General features: G+C 36.7%; 1 protein-coding gene and 2 long non-coding RNA genes across 3 annotated transcripts in view; all 3 read right to left on the bottom strand.

Annotated features, from left to right (window-relative positions):
- LOC127834494 (uncharacterized) overlaps nt 1-2,231 on the bottom strand; it is a 48,739-nt gene extending 46,508 nt beyond the window's left edge. The window contains exons 1-3 of the mRNA XM_052360361.1: nt 2,149-2,231; nt 1,611-1,793; nt 502-617 (exon numbers count right to left, since the gene is read on the bottom strand). Coding sequence (XP_052216321.1) covers nt 502-617; nt 1,611-1,793; nt 2,149-2,200 — 351 coding nt within the window. The 5' untranslated portion in view covers nt 2,201-2,231. The remainder of the gene's footprint in view (nt 1-501; nt 618-1,610; nt 1,794-2,148) is intronic.
- Nucleotides 2,232-3,650: 1,419 nt separating this feature from the next.
- LOC127834513 (uncharacterized) lies at nt 3,651-5,294 on the bottom strand. Its single transcript, XR_008027973.1, has 3 exons — nt 5,206-5,294; nt 4,430-4,495; nt 3,651-3,800 (listed from the first exon to the last, which is right to left on the bottom strand). It is a non-coding gene; the product is annotated as an uncharacterized LOC127834513 (long non-coding RNA).
- Nucleotides 5,295-12,200: 6,906 nt separating this feature from the next.
- On the bottom strand, nt 12,201-17,786 carry LOC127834510 (uncharacterized). The gene is made up of 5 exons (XR_008027970.1): nt 17,716-17,786; nt 15,731-16,320; nt 14,737-14,824; nt 14,339-14,531; nt 12,201-13,472 (listed from the first exon to the last, which is right to left on the bottom strand). It is a non-coding gene; the product is annotated as an uncharacterized LOC127834510 (long non-coding RNA).
- Between the last annotated feature and the right edge of the window lie 2,591 nt (nt 17,787-20,377).

The raw sequence follows: 20,377 nt of genomic DNA, 5'->3' as shown, positions 1-20,377 counted from the left end.
AAATATGTGTTTATATTTTCTTGTGGTTTACAGAAAAATATAGGTAATTTAAAACTGGTAATTACTAATTTCAAACAGAAAAAGATATATTGAGACAATAAGTGAATTCTTTCACTGTTTTTATGATAAAAATGACAGATGTATTGTTCCCACGAAAGTTTAAACCTGTTAACAAACTGTTATAGCGAATTAAATAAGAAGACAATACTTTATTTTCATCCACTTGTGATGGCAAAAAAATATATATTCACTCACTCAAATATATTTTTAATTAAAAAGGTTTGACTAGAGATTTTTCTTAAATTATCACGTCATGACGTCTAAACGATGTCATTTCACAGAACAACAGTGAACACGAGCGAAAGTGTTTACTTTCTTCAAAAAGTAGATTCTCGGTTTTAACTCAAATTAATATAAAATAACGAGTCAATTTGTTACGACGTCACGCTTTCTCTAACGACACCCTGTCCTTGACGTCATCGTTGATGACGTAACACTTACGGTATTCGTGACGGTGACTGTTATCGTTCCGGTGGCGGTGTCGCCGCAGCGGTCGGTGGCGGTGATAGTCAGGGGATAAATTCCGGCGCTCAAGGAGGCGCCGCTGCGAATATCATCTGAAAATATGAATTTGAAATGATATATTGTTAAAGGATAAGGTATGGAGATAACCAGGGTTTTGTTACTTGACAGTGTCGCCTAGATTATTTTTTTAACTCGTACCTATACATGTACTATGAACACTAAGTACTGAAGGACGACTGTAGACAACTATGTACAGAAAATAGTTTCTACGCCTAAAGAAATGAAAAACTGCTGAACAAGCCAAGTCACTGTAATGTTCAAGTGCTGTCACTGTAAGTTACAAATGCCCCCCCCCCCCCAAATTATTTTAACCCAAACGTGTGATATTAACCTTTTCTGCATTTTGATGTCTAAGTGTGACCTTATCCTTTAAGATAGCAGCCAAGTTTTTGAATGCGACACATCATTTAGATTCGTTATTTAAAAATTCATCAAGGGTTGGCAAAATAATGGATGATAATGTTTGGATCGATCAGCCACGAAATCAAAAAAATTCATGTCCCACGAAATCAATAAAATTCGTGTCCCACGAAATCAAGAAAATTCATGTCCCACGAAATCAAGAAAATTCATGTCCCACGAAATCAAGAAAATTCGTATCCCAAGAAATCAATAAAATTCGTGTCGTACTAAATCAAACAATTCAATGTCATACGAAATCAAGAAAATTCATGTCCTACGAAATCAAAAAAATTACTGTCCTACGAAATCAAGAAAATTCGTGTCCCACGAAATCAAGGAAATTCGTGTCCCACGATTCAATAAAATTCATGTCCAATGAAATCAAGAAAATTCATGTCCAACGAAATCAAGAAAATTCATATCCTACGAAATCAAGAAAATTAATGTCCCGTGAAATCAAGAAAATTCGTGTTCCAAAAAATCAAGAAAATTCGTGTCCCACGAAATCAAGCAAATTATTGTCCCACGAATAATAATGAGTTTACAATATTCGAAAACCAACTCATATCTCCAATAGGCTGATTATATTTTTCCTTACTGAAAATAATCGTTTCAAGACTTACATCCCGTGGCAGTCTTAACCACCGAGAAAAGGGAACTTCCGGCAGTCTTCGTGACGCTGAAACCGGAAGTAACCGCCACGAGGTCGGTTGTGTCCGCATCCGTGACGTCAATAGTGAATATCGATTGTGACGTCTTAGTGTCGCTGATCGTGACGCTATCGTCCACGATTACTGGATCCTCATCTGAATACGCATAATGAAATAAATGCGAGCTCATTACATAACTATTAACTGATAATACAAATTATTTTCGGTTTTGTTTCATTGGTTTCTTCTTTGTTTTTCTTCTTTAAGACATACTCAGACTCGCAGCAATCGTATTGATTATATCGATAACGTCAATCACATCAAATCATATGAATCACTCAATCACACCAAACAAAACAACCACATAAATCACATCAATGGCCAAAACAACATTAAAAAAAAGGACACAGTGAGAGACGACCAAACCAAATGTTGATAGACGTGTCCTTTTTTCAAACGATGTATGTGAGAATCCCGTCGCCGGCGACAGAAACGGACAACCGCTACTTACTGGCAGTCACAACCGCTCCGGCGGCGTAGGTATTGGCGGTATCCGGCGTCATCGCCCAGGGAACTTCCGTCCCAACGACCGGGGCCGCCAGCACCTGGCTCTGAGTGCTCGAACCCGCTGCGACGCCGGAAGGAATGAGCTCTGTACCGGACGTGTACCTGCGTAACAAAAACAAAGGCAGTCAACAGGTAACAATATTCGCTTTTTACCGCGATAGCAATATTGCGTACACACCGGTCTTACTGACCTGTGTACTAACGCGAAAGGAATTGTGGGTAGCACTTCTTTTAAGAGTTAAAAGTGAAAGCGAAAGTAAGTCAGGTAATCGTGCTTCTGATAATCGCTATCATTCTTAAAATAGATTCAAAATCGCATTTAAACATAATTAAATGACAGTTCTTTAAACAACATTCCGTTTTAAACACAATAAAAACGAATTTTCTGTCATTATTAAGATGTTCATTCCTTCGCAGAACTACTTTGACGGAAGCATAAATCCCCAAACCAGGGGAATGTGATGCGTCTTGGTATAGGAGGTGACAATAACGTAGTAACGACACCATCTATGTATAGAATGCGATAGCAACATTAACATTTGCGGAAGGACAGACCATCGGCTACTATGATTTCTATAAACCGAAAGTGTAAGAAGTGAATATTGTTCATTAATTCACACACGTATAAACTGTATTATATATCGTATATAAATATAACAATCTTAAATCGAAAACGGCCATGAACATGGAGTGATGTCACACATACCACCCTATGACGTCATCGATTTCAACTTCTACTGTACCCGTCGACAAAGGAGTGTTTAGTCCGACGGCGGCTGAAAAAAAGCGAATTTGTACATTTAACATACAAAATAAAGAACGACACTATGGAACGCCTACACTGTCTTATAATACCAAAACTTGTTCTATTATATATATAATGGTTACAGGCATTCATGCACAGTTAGATTGACGTAATATCACAAGTTTTGGTATTATAAGACAGTCAAGGCGTTCCATACGACACACTATAAAGAAAATCATGTGGATGTTCTTAATTTATTTTTATGTTATTGCTGAGAATAAGATAATTTGTTCGTTTTAAATACATAATTAGGACCGAAATATTATTAAGAAAATCATGTGAACGTTCTTCGTTCTCTTCTGACAAACACTCAATATACATGTCTGATGTTCAATATTTTGCCGAGCCGTTTATGTAATCAGAATATCGGTAACTAAACTTGTGGCAACTGATTGTTTTAATTTATAACATACATTTGTTAGGCGTAGGTGTATAACAGTGTAGATTTACTTGTTCTATTCGTGAAAAAATCTAAATAAAACAAAATAATCGAAACCCCGAATGTCATTATTCCCTCTTTAACTTCAAAGTTTGGATAATCGGATTTTTTTAAAATAAGATTCCTAGAATAAGCTTGTATTTTAGTGTGAAACTTGTTAAATAAAATTTATTTTAGTGTGTCGGATCTTCGTTACCTGTAAATGTTTGTTGCGCAATAAGTTCGTAACTTGGTGTCGATGTCGGCCGCCATAGATGCATCGTGACGTCCCCAATTGACGTCACATAGAATTTCCAGTTGTTGAGCGTTCCGCAGCAAGGCGACTTGGAAGACCCAATAAAAAACGTCAGCCCTAAAAGCGGAGAGTGCTAAGATAAACAATTATGTGTTAATTTACGTGTTTGTTATCAATGACCGTTTACGTGTTTCTTATCAATGACCGTGTACGTGTTTGTTATCAATGACCGTTTACGTGTTTGTAATCAATGACCGTTTACGTGTTTGATATCAATGACCGTTTACGTGTTTGTTATCAATGACTGTTTACGTGTTTGTTATCAATGACTGTTTACGTGTTTGTTATCAATTACCGTTTACGTGTTTGTTATCAATGACTGTTTACGTGTTTGCTATCAATGACCGTTTACGTGTTGGTTATCAATGACTGTTTACGTGTTTGTTATCAATGACCGTTGACGTGTTTGCTATCAATGACCGTTTACGTGTTTGTTATCAATGACCGTTGACGTGGTTGTTATCAATGACTGTTTACGTTTTGTTTATCAATGACTGTTAACGTGTTTGTTGTTATCAATGACCGTTTACGTGTTTGTTATCAATGACCGTTTACGTGTTTGTTATCAATGACCGTTTACGTGTTTGTTATCAATGACCAATTACGTGTTTGTTATCAATAACTTGAGTTCATTTTTTGTGTTTGCATTAATAACAATAACGATAAAACGGCTATAAACGACCTACCGGTACCAGTTCCAATATTGGCAATGTGCGCTCCGGGGTTAGATGTCCCGATGTCGCCACATCCTTCTGTGAATGAAAAAAACTTAGCACTTTGAAATCTCGCAGCGCTTTGATTAACAAATAATGAAAGTTGTATCAAAAGGTGTTGTTGTACAGAAGTAGTCACTTAGTTACAGGAACAACAGCAACTTACTAATTGACGTTTTAGTAAAAAATGATATTGACCATCATCATCAGCAGCAGCATCATCATTATCATCATCGTCGTCGCCGTCGTCGTCATCGTCACCATCATCATCATCATCATCATCATCATCATCATCATCATCATCATCATCATCATCATCATCATCATCATCATCATCATCATCATCATCATCATCATCATCATCATCATCATCATCATCATCATCATCATCATCATCATCATCATCATCATCATCATCATTATCATAATATCATCATCATCATCATCACCACCACCACCATCATCATCATCATCGTCATCATTATCATCATCATCATCATCATCACCATCATCATCATCATCATCATCATCATCATCATCATCATCATCATCATCATCTCCGTCATCATCATCATAATCATAATCATCATCATCATCATCATCATCATCATCATCATCATCATCATCATCATCATCATCATCGTCATCGTCATCGTCATCGTTATCGTTATCGTTATCGTTATCGTCATCATCATCACTAATATTTGTTTTAAAAATTCACATAAAAACTTTTTACATTAAATACAAACTTTTCCTAATAGTAATAGCAGAAGTAGTAGTAGTAGTAGTAGTAGTAGTAGTAGTAGTAGTAGTAGTAGTTTGGTAAGATGATGGGGTTGGTACTGATACAGTTACTATATTGTTGTTAAGGTGATGTTGTTGATGATAATGGTGACAATTGACGTCATAATATCAATGCATACTTACTGCATGCACATAATATTGTCGTCAGAATGAAAACACTGCCGAAAAACCTTTTCCTTTCCAAAACCGACATGTCTCGGTTCCTATAAACTTGTTAAAAAATCTTTAAGTCCAGTCCTCACTTAAAATGTATTTTTCCCTCGTAGCCTTATTACTGTTTATCGAATATGAAATGATTCCATTTAATGGAAACGTTGTTTATCACTTGATAAAGGTAAATTAATTGAAAGTCCTGTATCTTTTCTTGATATAAAGCTTCTTTACTTCTTTAAGCTATTGCAACGCATGTAGCAAATCAGATTATATCATTAGACGTCGATGACTTTAAAAAAATAAACGTAGATGAGTATTCGCGAAATGAAAGGTAACTTTTATCAACACGACTCTTTACTAAAACGCGTTATTTAATGTTGAACGTTCATATTATTACGTCTTATACAGCGGTGTATTTAAATCATATTGTAATTTAATTAAAATCAATCAATAATCAAAGCCGCCATCATTCTATCATCCATGAAAATGTTAATTTCTCCTTTTCTACGTTTGACACACGTCTTTAAACCTTTCATTTTAAAAATCGCTCATATTTGATAGAATAAAACCTGATTCATTTTCAAATAGATGCTGCATAAAAGCAATGTGGAGAATTCTAACACTCAAAGCGGTAAATCAATAACTGCAATAGAAAGTGTATTAATGGTTAAACTGATTAGGATAATCTCTGATCCATTCAAAAGAAGAAGCATCAATACATATTTATAAATGACACGACCAGACATTGAAATCATCGTAAACATTAAACATAAACAACCATTCATCAATGCTGTGAAAAGATGGTTTCAATACGTACATAACAGTCATAAATGGTGTTTACCTATTTTAATTACTTATTTGATCAGTGAAATAAAATAAAATTGAATTAAATATGTCAATATGATTTATACACTTATATATATGGGCCGTGCTCCGTGAAAAGTGGTTTAATGAATGAGCGTAAAGTGTCGTCCCAGATCAGCCTGTGCAGTTCGCACAGGCTAATCAGGGGCGACACTCTCCGATTTTATTATATTTTTCGTTTAAAGAAAGTCTATTATTAGCAAAACTCTCGTTTAGGCGTAGAGTGTCGACCCTGATTAGCCTGTGTGTAATGCACAGGCTAATCTGGGACGGCACTTTTCGGAAATGCATTAAATCCCCTTTTCACAGAGCGCGGGTCATATATTTTGCTGGACTAATTATCAAACCGAGCATGTAACAGTTGTGTTGGTTTGTTTTTTGTTTGTGTTAGATTTTACAATGTGTTCCACGACATTACACTCATGTCAAGGCGTTCACTTTAAAAACTCTCACGTTCCTTGGTTTGTTGGTTTAGCAGTTCTAACTGCACATACATTTGCCAGTAACAACTGCCGTGTCGTGAAAAGATCGCTGTGTCGTAAAGGATATTGTGTCCGTCTAGCGACCGGGAGGTCACGGGTTTGATCCCCACTGTTTGAGCGTTGTTCTCACCCATAGACAGCAAGTACTGGCTAGGCCCAGGCAACGGACTCAAGAGCTTTTCAAATAAGCCTAAGACTTTTAATGCGATCGAGCTAAAAAATGGTTTTAAATTAACAGCTGCCTTATTTGAATCAGAGATATGGGAAGAATGGCCGTAGAAAGGTTTGAATAACCAGCCCGCGCAAAAGTAATGTGACCGGACCGAGGATCGGACCCGCATTCCTCAGATTTATTGCCAAACACTACCAACTAAGCTAGCCCGTCATAGTAGGGACGAAACTTTCTCCCGGGGTGGGTTCTCGGGAAATTCTTCCCATACCTCCAAATCAAGTAGGACATCAGTGTAGTTAGAACTGGTAAACCAGCTTACCAAGGTAAATTAGTCGCGTATGTTTTTCTTCCTGTCTGTTTTCGTCCGTCCGTACGATATGTAGCAAGTGGGGTACAATATTCATGTTACAGTAATTCAATGTTCGAAGGGCATGGGGCATAACTTTCGAACACGTTTTAACGAAGCCTGATGCAGAATTGCACATGCGCATTTTTTCATATAAGGTAAAGTGCATGCATATTTTTATTGGTGTACCTTAAAAAGTGTAGGCATTATAATCGGCAAATTGTTTGTCTACGGACACACAGACAGACAGACAGACAGACAGACAGAAAGACGGACGGGCAAGGACAGGAAGTAAAACAGACATACACACACACGAATATTGCGAATCCAGCATACCCTTATACTTTGTCTTGACCAAATCGATGGTTTTAATTAAATTTATAAGTAACCATCATTAGGCTGCAGCTTTAAATATTTTGATATAGTTTACACAACTAAAGATAGACTTCAGGGGGCCGTTTCTGGTACAATGCGTAACTTTACGGACGAAAAATTACGTACGTATAAAGTTACGTTTGTTTTTCTGAATGCGTAAGGGCGTTTCTATAAACCGAGCGTAGGGTAAAACTTAGTTGCTATGCTAGAATAATCTCCATACAGAAGTCATCTACATCTACATCTACATGGTATCACCAAACTGTCATGGATTGACATTTCTTTGACGGTGCGCAAGGCAAGAAAATATAAAAGTAATGAGCAAAGCTACAATAGTAAAGGTAGAACAAAGCTAGATAAAAGTTAGACAGTATAGTATTGCCCCCTAGTTACTTTTCACATCCATCAGGGTAAGACCTGTTTAGCTTCCGTGACGGTACCAGGGCACAAGGCCCCGCCAACAAAGCTCTAGTCCGTCATTTGAATGCCTAATTCGTAACTGGGAGGGTGTCCCCTTAGAAGGTTAGGCTGGAAATCCCACCCTTGAAGGATGCCAGAGAGGGGGCCTCAGCAACGGATGCTGGTAGATCGTTCCAAAGTGGTATACTACGTGGGAAAAAGCTGTATTTGAAGGTGTCAGATATAGGAGTGACTGGTAAGAAGCCGGAACCGTGCGGGTGTCTAGGCATCTTCCTTCGTGGTGTCAGGTACTTGTTGGCATCAATGTCAACCAGCTTGCTGACTATGCGGTAGAGCATTGTAAGTTGATGTTTTGTGCGGCGTGTTTCGAGGGTTTCCCAGTTTAGCTCTTCCAGCATACTATCAAAACTGCTTGTATTGTGGAATCTGTTTGTAATAAAGCGCGCTGCACGACGTTGTACCATCTCGAGCTGATACTTGTGAGTTCCATAGTGTGGACTCCATACCGTTCAGCAGTTCTTTACGCTGGAGCGAACTAGTGCGATGTAGGCGTTTGTCTTGGTTTGTTGAGAGGTGTTTCTCAGATTCCGCCGCAGGAAACCGAGCATGTTATTTGCTTTCTTGGTAACTCGGTCATAGTGATGCCTCCAAGACATTTCTGAGTCAAGATCCACACCTAGGTATTTAGTTGTTTTGTCGATCGATAGTTTGATGCCTTTCAGTATGTATTCAGATGGTATAAGGTTGGATGTAGCCCTTGTTACTCGAAGCACACTGCACTTCTGTGGGTGGAAGTCCATACCCCAGGTGGCTTCCCATCTGGCTAGTGCATCCAGGTCCGCTTGGAGAAGCTGACGATCAAGGTCAGTTTTGATCTGGCGGTAAAGAATGCAGTCATCGGCGAAAAGGCGAACTCTTGACAGCAGCCCCTCAGGTAGGTCATTGATGCAGATTAGGAACAATAGAGGTCCTAATACCGAACCCTGAGGGACACCACTGACTACTGGGTCCTCTTCTGAATGTTGCCCGTTGACTACAACTCTTTGTGTCCTTTCGTGTAAGAAGGACGATATCCAAGCTAAGGTGTTTCCTCTTATACCGTAATGGTTTACTTTCTTGAGAAGACGCTGGTGTGGCACGCGGTCAAACGCCTTGCTAAAGTCAAGTATGATTAAGTCTGTTTGAATCCGCTTGTCAAATGATTCTACAAGCTCGTGGGTGAGGGTTAGAAGTTGTGTCTCGCAACTTCTCCTAGCTCGGAAACCGTGCTGGCAGTCGTGAAGAATGGCATGCTTGTCTAGGTGCTTGAGTGTCTGACTGAAGATAACGTGCTCAAGCAACTTACAACATAAGCTGGTTAGGGACACCGGACGGTAATTGGCAGGATCTTGCCTAGCTCCTTTCTTGTAGATGGCGGTGACGTTGGCTTGTCTCCAGTCATGTGGTACCCTTCCTTCGCTGATGGAGCGTTGAAGAATTAGGGTTATGATTGGGGCTAAGTCTTCAGCACAATCCTTCAGTGTCCTTGCCGATAAATTGTCAGGACCTGAAGCTTTCCTGGGGTTAAGGTTCTTGAGAAGCTTCAAGATGCCTTCCTCCTGGATATTGATCTCATCCATGTCTGGGTAGGGCGTACCTGCAGGTTTGGGACCTCGCCTCCTGTTTCGTCTGTGAAGACCGACTCGTATTGACGGTTAAGAATGTTTGCCTTGTCACGTGCAGCATCAAAGAGCCTCCAGTTATCCTTCAATGGTGAGATGCCTGTGTTGTCCTTCCTTAAGGATTTAATGAAACTCCAGAATCTCTTCTGTTTTGAAGGTTTGGTGCTGTCTGGATCATCTACTTCTATCAAGTTATTAACGTATTTCTGGTATGTTTCTCTCTCTAACTTCTGAGTTGCTCTTTTACAAAGTCTATATTTACTGATGTCTTTCTCTTTTCCTGTTTTCTTCATCTTTGTGTACAGTTTCGCCCTTCTTCCTCATAGAGGCTCGTACTTCGCGGTCTATCCAGGGTTTTTGCTTGTAGCTGTCTTTAAGCACTTTTGCAGGAATGAACTTATTCATCAAGGCTGTTAATTTATTCTTGAAATAAGTCCATAACACTTCGACTGATTCACTGGGAGATCTGGACAAGTCTTCATTTAGTAGCCTCAGTTCAGTTCTGAGGCCATCATAGTCAGCCTTGTTGTATACAAAGACTGTCCTCTTTGTTGGAGGTAGTTTGTGGGGCCGTAGACTCGCTTCCACATAGACTGCCTCATGGTCGGAGATTCCAGGGATGACTTTGGTTGTGATAATCAGGGAACTATTATTCGTGAAGAAAAGGTCTAGTATGTTTGATGACGAGGCTGTGATTCTGGTTGGTTCCGAAACTAGCTGATCTAGGAAATGATCACCTGTTATTCCTAGAAGCTGTTGACAGAGTTTGGAATGGTATGCATACGGCACTACACAGTTCTTTTCCCATATTTTATGTTTAATGTTAATATACTTTATAATACAATTTCAATGCATATAACATTGCTTTCGTTTTAATCTCAAACATTTCTAAAAATTTCCACCAGAAATTGAACAAGAAATTGAACAAGAAACAAAATTGTTGCAGGCTCTAACAATTTATTTGCATCAAATGAATAAACATAGACATATACCTCAGTAACCTGTTATAATATAAGGTGCAGATTGAATTCAAAGCGGTTACTGGTTGTGCATATGAACCTGTTTAATGTTAATATACTTTATAATACAATTTCAATGCATATAACATTGCTTTCGTTTTAATCTCAAACATTTCTAAAAATTTCCACCTAAATCAGACTGTGGGTGACTAATTAAAAATATTGAAAGTGTCATAAATATTATGTGGGCTTAAAAGTATCAATTATATTTCCTCAACATAAAAAATAAGTATTTGAACTTTCTTATACTGATATTTATACTCCAATACAATCAATGTCTACCACAATGACTATAAACATACATTGAAAAGGCAATTAAAATAATATTTATAATATTCTTATTATTTGCTAACACCATTCAGCATGTTATATTTAAATATCCACAATTAAATATACCGGTAATGTGTTAAGGGTGCTGTGTATTATTTAATAAATATTTTGGTGTTGAAATGACTGCCTTATCAGTATTTCTCAAATTATGTAATTTTTGGCTTAGACACAGCATTGAATCAGATAAGAGATTAGCCAGTCCCTATCAGTCCTCCATCTAAGCCTAACAAAGGGGTGTTGATATACTTTTGATTGGTTCAGGTACCATCTAATTGAGAACCACAGATAGGAAGTTCTTTTTTGAAAACAAGCAGAATCAGCAACTGACTAAGCTAGATTTTAGGTACATGTATAAAGTGAACAACATTCATACTTATTATTCTAGTGTAAAATGTCTTGAAATACATTTAGCATGAAGTATTGTGTGATGAAATAAAATGTGTATTTACTACAATGTGTAAATCAACAATAAGTTTGTTGCAAAGGAGATTCAAAGTGGGTGGTTAAAGACATATAAAGTGATATGGGCTAGTTCAACAACTGCCTGTATTTTTGGAATACTGAACAACAGTCTGTTGTAACAGGTTTGTATTTTCAATTCTGCATCCCTTTTTTATTTAGTTTATTGAATTAATTATGATCATTATCATATTTATGTATTGTAACTGGGAAATGTAAATGGATGAGTAAATGTAATGCAAAAAACAGCACCATTTGAATTATTATGGCTGTATTTTATGGTTATTGTCATCTTAAATGTTATTAATACCTATTTTTTGTCATTAATGAACAGATTTTTCCCCCCATATTAAATGAGAACATTTATATTTTAAATTTAAAGGTTATACCCCATGGTGACCGTGAAATTTACATTGATCAGAAGATCCTTTGGAAAGAATGTGCATCATCGCATCGCCTGCCAAAAAAGGGAGCAAAAGGAAGACTACCTGATGTATTGACTTGAATACCAGGTTTTACCCTGCACAAGCTGGCCAACATGAGGAGAACAGTAGTGGGAAAACCGCGCCCTCTCCTTGACCAAGAAAAGCTGGATTTGTTTAGAGGTAAAACTATACAGAGTAACATTTAACGTAGACGCTGTTTCGGGCGATTTGGAATAAAAACAAGAACAATCTTTTGTTCCAATTCAGTTTTGTTAAAATATTTTATATAAATATTAGCTTTTTTATTTTAATTTTGAACGTAAATAAAATATGAATTCATCGCAACAACTTTTTGTTTTATATATAACATATTCAAACATATTTACGTGTTATTTTATGTTACATATATACAAATATTTACATATACAACATATTAAATTATATATTCAAATATTAACATAGTTAGCAACCATTAATAATAATAACAAAGGCACAACTTTGAGCATTATGCGATTACAAGAATTATAAGAGCAGCGTTTTGGGAAAACTGGGTTTAATGCATGTTCACATGCTAATCAGGGACGACAGTCTCCGCTTTTATGGTATTTTTCGTTTAAGGAAAGTCTCTTCTTAGCGAGAATCCAGTTTGGGCGGAACATGTCGTCTCTGATAAGCCTGTGACTTATTAGATCTACCATAATTAACAAGCGTTCAAGCGAACACGTGTAAATAACGCTTGTCATTGATGTATGATATTAAATCGTTACGTATAACACGCGAACTGTTTTATCAATACTTGTCATACATTCAAAAATGTGTGAATAGCATAACTTATACATCGATACCGCATTATTCGCATTTGTTCACACCAAAAATGTACGCTTAACAATTAAAACATTCACAGAAGACAAACATGATGATTTGGGTACAAAATAAGTCGAATAAACAATATTACATTCAAGACGGAAGAAAACTGGAGATTTTCTCACACAAAATCTAAACACATGTGTAATTGTATAAATCCGTCCAGACCTCGACGTCAATAGATAGAAGGTCCGAATCAATGAAACGTATTTGTAACATCGTCACAACTAACGCATGCGTTTGTTAATTTCGTTGTCACAGAAGAACAATTGATGCTTATTCCATAGGGTATGCGAGCTTTTTCCGGATGCGACATCTGGATGCGTGCGCATTTTTTCGACGTGAGCCGGAAACCGCCAAATGTGATCACGAGATTACATGACGCTGCATCCATCCTGGAGGTCACTAGTTCTTTTATTGTCGGGACGTCGCCCGTTCCGGACGCCGACCTTACGCGCTTCCGTCATTATAAACTCCTCGACGTCAATGCCGTAAAAAACTTTTTGTCGAGGCTCATGCGCGATACGCTAGGCATGGCCTCCTTTGTTACGGTCGTCCGCGCATGCGCACTGAGTGCCGCAGCGTCCAGTGGGCCTCCGAGGTAGTCCCGGATGGCCAGCTCTAGGTTGCATTCCGGGAGAGCTGAAATGAAGACAGAAACACTTTGCTTACAAAATATACGTTATTTTATGAAGTCACTTTGTACACCATGCGAAAGTTGTATTACTAAATTTAATTTATTTAATCAGTAAGCTATTGCATGTTTCGGTGGGTTGTGTCTCTTGAGTTGGTTGTGCGACAGTCCCGCTGTCACAATCATAAACTATTATATTTATTATATACATGTACCTTATTTCGGCCAAAAGCAACGTAACACGTCATCAATCAAACAATGTATTCATAACTCGATACAAAAAGGAGACTGTTGTAGAACAGCGCAAACACATAGCGCCATTAAGTTATTCGATAGTTAAAACCAATGAATACGGAAAATGATTTATCATCGTCAAACAAACGGGAAACCTGTCTATTTTGTCTATACTTTATTTGCACCAATGTTTGAATGTGAGTATATGCTGATAAATAGTTTATGCCAATACGTTTCTATGGATATGGGCCGTGCTCTGTGAAAAAGGGGTTTAATGCATATGCGTAAAGTGTCGTCTCAGATTCGCCTTTGCAGTCCGCACAGGCTAATCAGGGACGACACTTTCCGCTTTTATGACATTTTTTGTCTCACGAAAGTCTTTTCTTAGCAAAAATCAAGTTTTAACGGAAGTTTCTCCCCTGGTTAGCCTGTGCGAACTGCCCAGGCTAATCTGGGACCCACATGCATAAACCCCATTTTCGCAGAGCGCGGCTCATATATAATTAACACCACAGCGTACCTGTGGATATGTTATTAACACAACTATGTATCTATAGATATGTTGCCAACATGTACCTATAGATATGCAAATAAGGACAACACCTAAATATGTGTATATGTAATTATTTCCAGCAAGTACCTCGAATGTGATTCAGCAGATGAAAGGTCGGAACGACAGACTGCGGGTCCAACATGTGCAATTTCACGAACAGTGTGTTCATCGCCGTGTTGTATTCCTCCTCTGTCACATGACCGCGCACATTTTATGCACCCATCCCATCGTCCAAGAGGGCTCCGTCATGCGCTCAATAATACGCTCCGCCCACTCCGGCCTGAAAGTAGTCCGTCGTTTTTTTAAAATAAATTCCCACATGGTCGACAAAACGACAAACATTCGAGGCATATTTCTTGCTATTCCAACGTATGAAATCCACGAAATTTTGTGTCCATGAAAAAGTTGTTTATTTAACCACGAAATTTCTTGCCAACGAACTTAAATAATTAAACATTATTTAAAAAGACAGAGAACGAGCTTACCCATCATCGTCAATGAAGTCTTGCAAACTGATGTTCGTCCGTGCGTCTCTCACTACGGACGGGTACAGAGCGCAGTACATGGAGAACCCTGGAGAAAACAACAACAACAAATAACAAGTCCGGTCGGACTTTCGAGGTTTCGACAGTAGTAATTTTACGGCGTTCAGCTCACTCTTTTCCTCGAATACCTGGTTTTCCAATGCTAGAATACTTAGTGATGCCAGTAAGGCTCGATTGGTCATTGTCGGCTCGGGTACTACTTACATGTTCCCCGGGTACTCTTAAGTATACTTACATGTACCCCGGGTACGGTAAATGTACTAAAAGGTACCCGGGAAATTTAACGCTAAATCGGTCGTTGTCGGCTATTTTTTTACATTAATTATACTCACATTTATGTCAATTTTCTGTTAAATGGCCTCTATATTATCAAAACTCATAGTCAAAAAGCCTGTTGATGCAGTTTTTTTTAAAGATAAGTTTGTTTAAGATAAACGGTAGCGAATTTTACGACAGCGGACTTTGGACGAACATACAACTCGGGTAGAGTCTAATATCGACCGGGTACGATAAAGTATATTTACCGTACCCGGGGTACATGTAAGTAATACCCGAGCCGACAATGACCAATCGATCACCAGTAAGTAATAACTGCCCTGCTGGAATCAGAGGCAGGAGAGGAATGGCCATAGAAAGGTAATCGACCAATTAACTATTTAATGTGTATATTAAAATTTAATCGGTATATCATTCTCCTGAACTTAATGCATCTTCAATTATCAAAACAGTGCAAAAAAAGTTAAATACAATATCTATTTTAGTTATGTTTTACTTTTTCATTTACTTTTTCTTTACACTCAACATGAAATAGAGGGTCAACGATATCCGACTGAAGGTTTGTGAAATGACATCATTTATTTAGAGCATTGTCCTTATTATATTTATTCTGTAGATACTTTTTTGTTAATAACCAATGGCATAAATCAATATTTACCAAATTTCTTCCAATGTACACTAGTGTACAGTTCAGTCAGCACATTTTCCAAGTTATTCTTTTCGATCATACAGTAAAACCTTGTACGGATCATCTCCTTTTGAAATGGCCTCGCATATGACTGCAACTGCTAGGCTGTGAATCGGAAATCCTCGTAAATCTTCGTCGGTTATTCGGAGATCTTTCGTCACTTCCGGAAAAAATACTTCATGAACACTTGGGTGTAGTTTTATGCAGTTCAGCAACAGATCACGTGATTCTTGCGTCACTAAATCGACGCCATTTTTAAATGGCGTCAATGATTGCAAAACGTCTAAAGTCAATCCATTATGTTTTGGTTTACTAGATCCGGAAAATAGTTTGAAACCTTTGTCTGCATTTCTCTTCTTAATAACTGGACGTTTTACTGTCTTAAAAGAGGATACTCTTTGTACTTCAACATTCAACCTGTTTGTGCTTTTCTCAACTCCGGAGTTACTTGCTTTTGACATTTTTGTTACCTCAGACAATGAAGTTACTCGCAAATAAGTAGTGTTTACTTTCGTGTTCTTGAATGTCGTTCTATCATATCTTGAGAGAATTGTAGATATCTGAAAGATAAATAACGCTTATATAAGTATTCCAAAAATGTCTTTGAAGAAAGCGGATAAACATATTTTAATTAAATTTAAATGAACACAGCAAAATATCGTTATAGAGTAAATGTTCCATGACATTGCGCTTTGAAAACCATTAGTCTACAAAAATAGTTAGTTTTATTATATTATCATTGGCAATACAACACTAAATAATGAACAATATAAGCTATTAATATGCCGTGCTGCCATTTCAAACATGTTGACATTTTATTTAATTTTTAAAATAGGCGTGCCTGACCTATGTGATATAATAAATGTGGGTCATATAGAATCAGTCGACATATGTCGCCTTCGTAGATCACGTGACTACGATATTAAACTAACATCTGTCGCAGTTATAGTACAATTGTTATTGCTATATATCCATAGTTGTGGTGAAGCTATATGCATCCTACTGTTACTTCGCTTTTGTTTTTCATATTGCGTTCGAAGTTCCGACATTCGTGCCAGAGGGTCTTATCATCAAATGCGTTAAGATAGCAGATAAGCCATTCTTGTCTTCAACAAAGGGTGAACGTTGTTTGATATTGTCCGCAATATATACAACTATTCTAGGAATTTATGGAATGTGTTTTTATTGAAATTAGCTTTACTGCATTGGTGAGTGTCTGCATGAAAATAGCTTACATGCCTTTTCATTCATTAAAGAGACCTTTTTTTTTACAGATTTTGGCATGATCTGAAGTCTGTCATTAAATGCTTTAAGTTGATAAATGTAAACTAAAAAGCTCTATTATACTTTTTAAGTTAAAAGCTAAAGTATAAACAATATAAAAATTAAAGATAGAAAAATTAGAAACCCACAACTGGGCTCAAACCTTGGAGTACAAGTCTAGTGCTAAAACCACACGACCATCTTTCCTAACATAGTCTTCGACATTTTTAATACTATATATATGCAATCCTCGTAATATCACAAAATCTAACGATAACAACAGAACTCTCCAAATTGTTAAATCGTTTCGCGTGTGTAATTCTTTATAATTTTCAGGTTTTTTAATCATCAAACGATATACATGTATAATTGATATTTTGGAGCATGGTAAATGTTCAGTATTACGGTTGAATCGCATATATCAATACTACAACAAAACTGTGCAAGTCTGATATAATTTTTTTCAATTTTGACAATTTACCAAAACGTGAAAAGGTCCGTTTAAAATAAATACATGCCCATACATTTCGTAATTATATTGAAAAGCTTTACGTATCTTAATTCGAATTTCTATCGTCATTCTATCACGATTTGTCCATATTGAAGAACATTTTCCAATTATTGCGAGCACCTTTTGTATGATAACAAATGCCTATTGAGCAAAAGAGAGCGTCAAAATTTGAAATACACACGCTGTTGAATGGAATCTAAGTCCGTTTTAAGTGATCACCGAAATTGGAACAAACTTGTCCCATTATTATATTGTGTTGCACTACGCCACACTTATGTTTTACGTGTACTGTAAAATCGTTTACTAGTATATTTGTAGGCGTGATATTTCGCATTTTTCATGGACACATAAATTCATTGATTTCTGATTGCTGTTTGTTCTGAGAGAAAAAAACACATTAGGGAACTGCGTCGTTCATTTTCGATTTATTTTTAATAAATGCGTGGATGATCGGTCAATTAACGAAACTTAATACCTTACGAGTACTAATGCTTTTACGGTATTTCATTGTTTCCTGAAAAGTGTACAATGGCGACAACAGCAAAGTTGTGTGACTAATGCGTGACATTTCGGTGCAAATACTATGACAGGACTACAGAACGGAATAGGCGCAATTACGGAGCTGAAACATGCACGCGTGTTCTCAGAGTATGTCAATTTATAAAAGAAAGATATATGTACAGAAAAAAAGTAATAAATACGTATATACTAGTGCTTAGACCATTGCGTTAGCCAGCTGAAACGGGAAAGATTATGTAAGTTCTATACAGCCAGTATATTATCAGACAGTAAATATAATACACTCTGTGCGAAAATGGGGTTAAAAGCATGTACGTCAAGCTAGCCGCACATGCTAATCAGAAGCGACACTTTCCGCCTTAACTGAATATTCGCTTAGAAAAGATTTCCTTAAAACGAAAAATACCGTTAAAGCGTGAAGTTTCGTCCGTGAATAGCCTGTGCAGTCATACCAGGTTAATCTGAGACGATACTATACGCACATGCATTAAGCCTCGTTTTCGCAGAGCGCGACTCTTATGTAAGATTTATACACGCAATATGGTATCAGACAGTAAATATAATTAGTTGCCTAAAACTTAACATGCGCAAGTGACATACGAACCAAATAGTCGAAATTAACATGCCCACTAACGCCCACCTCATTATATCGAGAGTGCACGAGTTTGCAATCAGTGATGTACGCCCCCATAATTTATACTTTAAACAAGATTTCAGATATTGCCTATATATTTCGAAATACGTCAGAGCTTACGACAAGCTTTATTGTGGTTTAATTACTGCCAAAATCGGATGAAAAGACGGATCTATTCATGATAAAGAATTATGCACTTGCGTCGTAAGAAAATATTTACCGTTTTTTAATTGACTTTATTGGATTGAGATCGATATTTTGAAATCCATATAGAAGGTTGTTTTAAACTATTTGTGTTAACGTTTCAAAAGAAAAAGTAGACAGTAAATTTAACACGATTGAAGAAAAAGTAGTAGTGGTAGTAGAAGAAGAAATAGTAGTAGTAGAAGCTATAGCGGAAACAGAAAACTCGCGATAAAGTTATGTTAATAGATTCATCGTGAAAATAAACAAATCAGTAGCCGTAATAAAAATAATAATAATAATAATAATAGTATAATAACAATCATACTAATAAACATAATAATAATAATTATTATAATAATTTATTTAAAATTATTATTATTATCATTACTATTATTATTATTATAAGAATAATACTTATTATTATCATCACTATCATCATCATTATCATCACCATCATCATCATCATCATCATCATAGTTATTTAATTTTTATTATTGTTATTAAAGCGGGTATATACGATTTTTTATATGTGTTTAATTGTAATATATTGATAAAATATGTTACAATAACACAAAATAGGCAAGAAAAATTATACATTAAAGCCGAATTTCATGAATGCAGCAAAGACAAATTAGCGCCCCGAGCCGATAATGACGAACATATTTTCCTACAATAACCGAAGCATTCGTCTTTGTATTGGGATCGGAGATAGTGTTCGTGTGTCGTATGAATAGATGTCGTTGCAGGAATTCAAATAAACCGTTAAACTAAGTTTAGATGCACATCGTTCATGTATGGTAAACATGCTGGCGAATTCGGCTGTACAGCCGTTTTCAATTTCAGAATTAAATATCTGGCTTATTTCGCATTTTTCGACACATGTTCTTCTTAACTTTTATTTTAACAATCTTACCTCACCATTACGAAATCCAAATCTGTTACAGCATGGGCAAAAATTCAAAACATAAAATCTCGAAAGTTGCGCATGAAATAAATGAAACAGCTGATTTCAGTATCGCTTTACTATGGTAAATAATAACGAATTTATCAGTGCATCAACTGTTCTGTAACTGTAACGCGTCGAAATGTTTTATTTGTTTAATACTGATATTTGTCAGAAACTTTTCGTTAAAGGGATCTTTTCACGCTTTGGTAAATTGACAAAATTGAAAATAGTTGTTTCAGATTCGCAAATTTTCGTTTTAGTTATGATATTTGTGAGGAAACAGTAATACTGAACATTTACCATGGTCTAATATAGCCATTATATGCATCTTTTGACGATTTAAAAACCTAAAAATTATAAAGCGTTGCAACACGAAACGATTGAATAATTTGGAGAGTTCTGTTTTTGTCGTTAAATTTTGTGAAACTACGAAGATTGCTTATATAAGGTATAAAATACGTCAAATATGTGTACTCGGCGGGATAGCTCAGTAGGCTAAAGCTTTTTTACTTCAGGACTCTGGCAGGACTCCAGGGGTCACTGGTTCGAAACCTGATC

The sequence above is a fragment of the Dreissena polymorpha genome, chromosome 6 (genome assembly GCF_020536995.1).
Source record: "Dreissena polymorpha isolate Duluth1 chromosome 6, UMN_Dpol_1.0, whole genome shotgun sequence".
Taxonomy (NCBI): Eukaryota; Metazoa; Mollusca; class Bivalvia; order Myida; family Dreissenidae; genus Dreissena; species Dreissena polymorpha.
The sequence above is the reverse complement of the archived record's forward strand: the minus strand, read 5'-3'. Positions and strand labels throughout refer to the sequence as shown.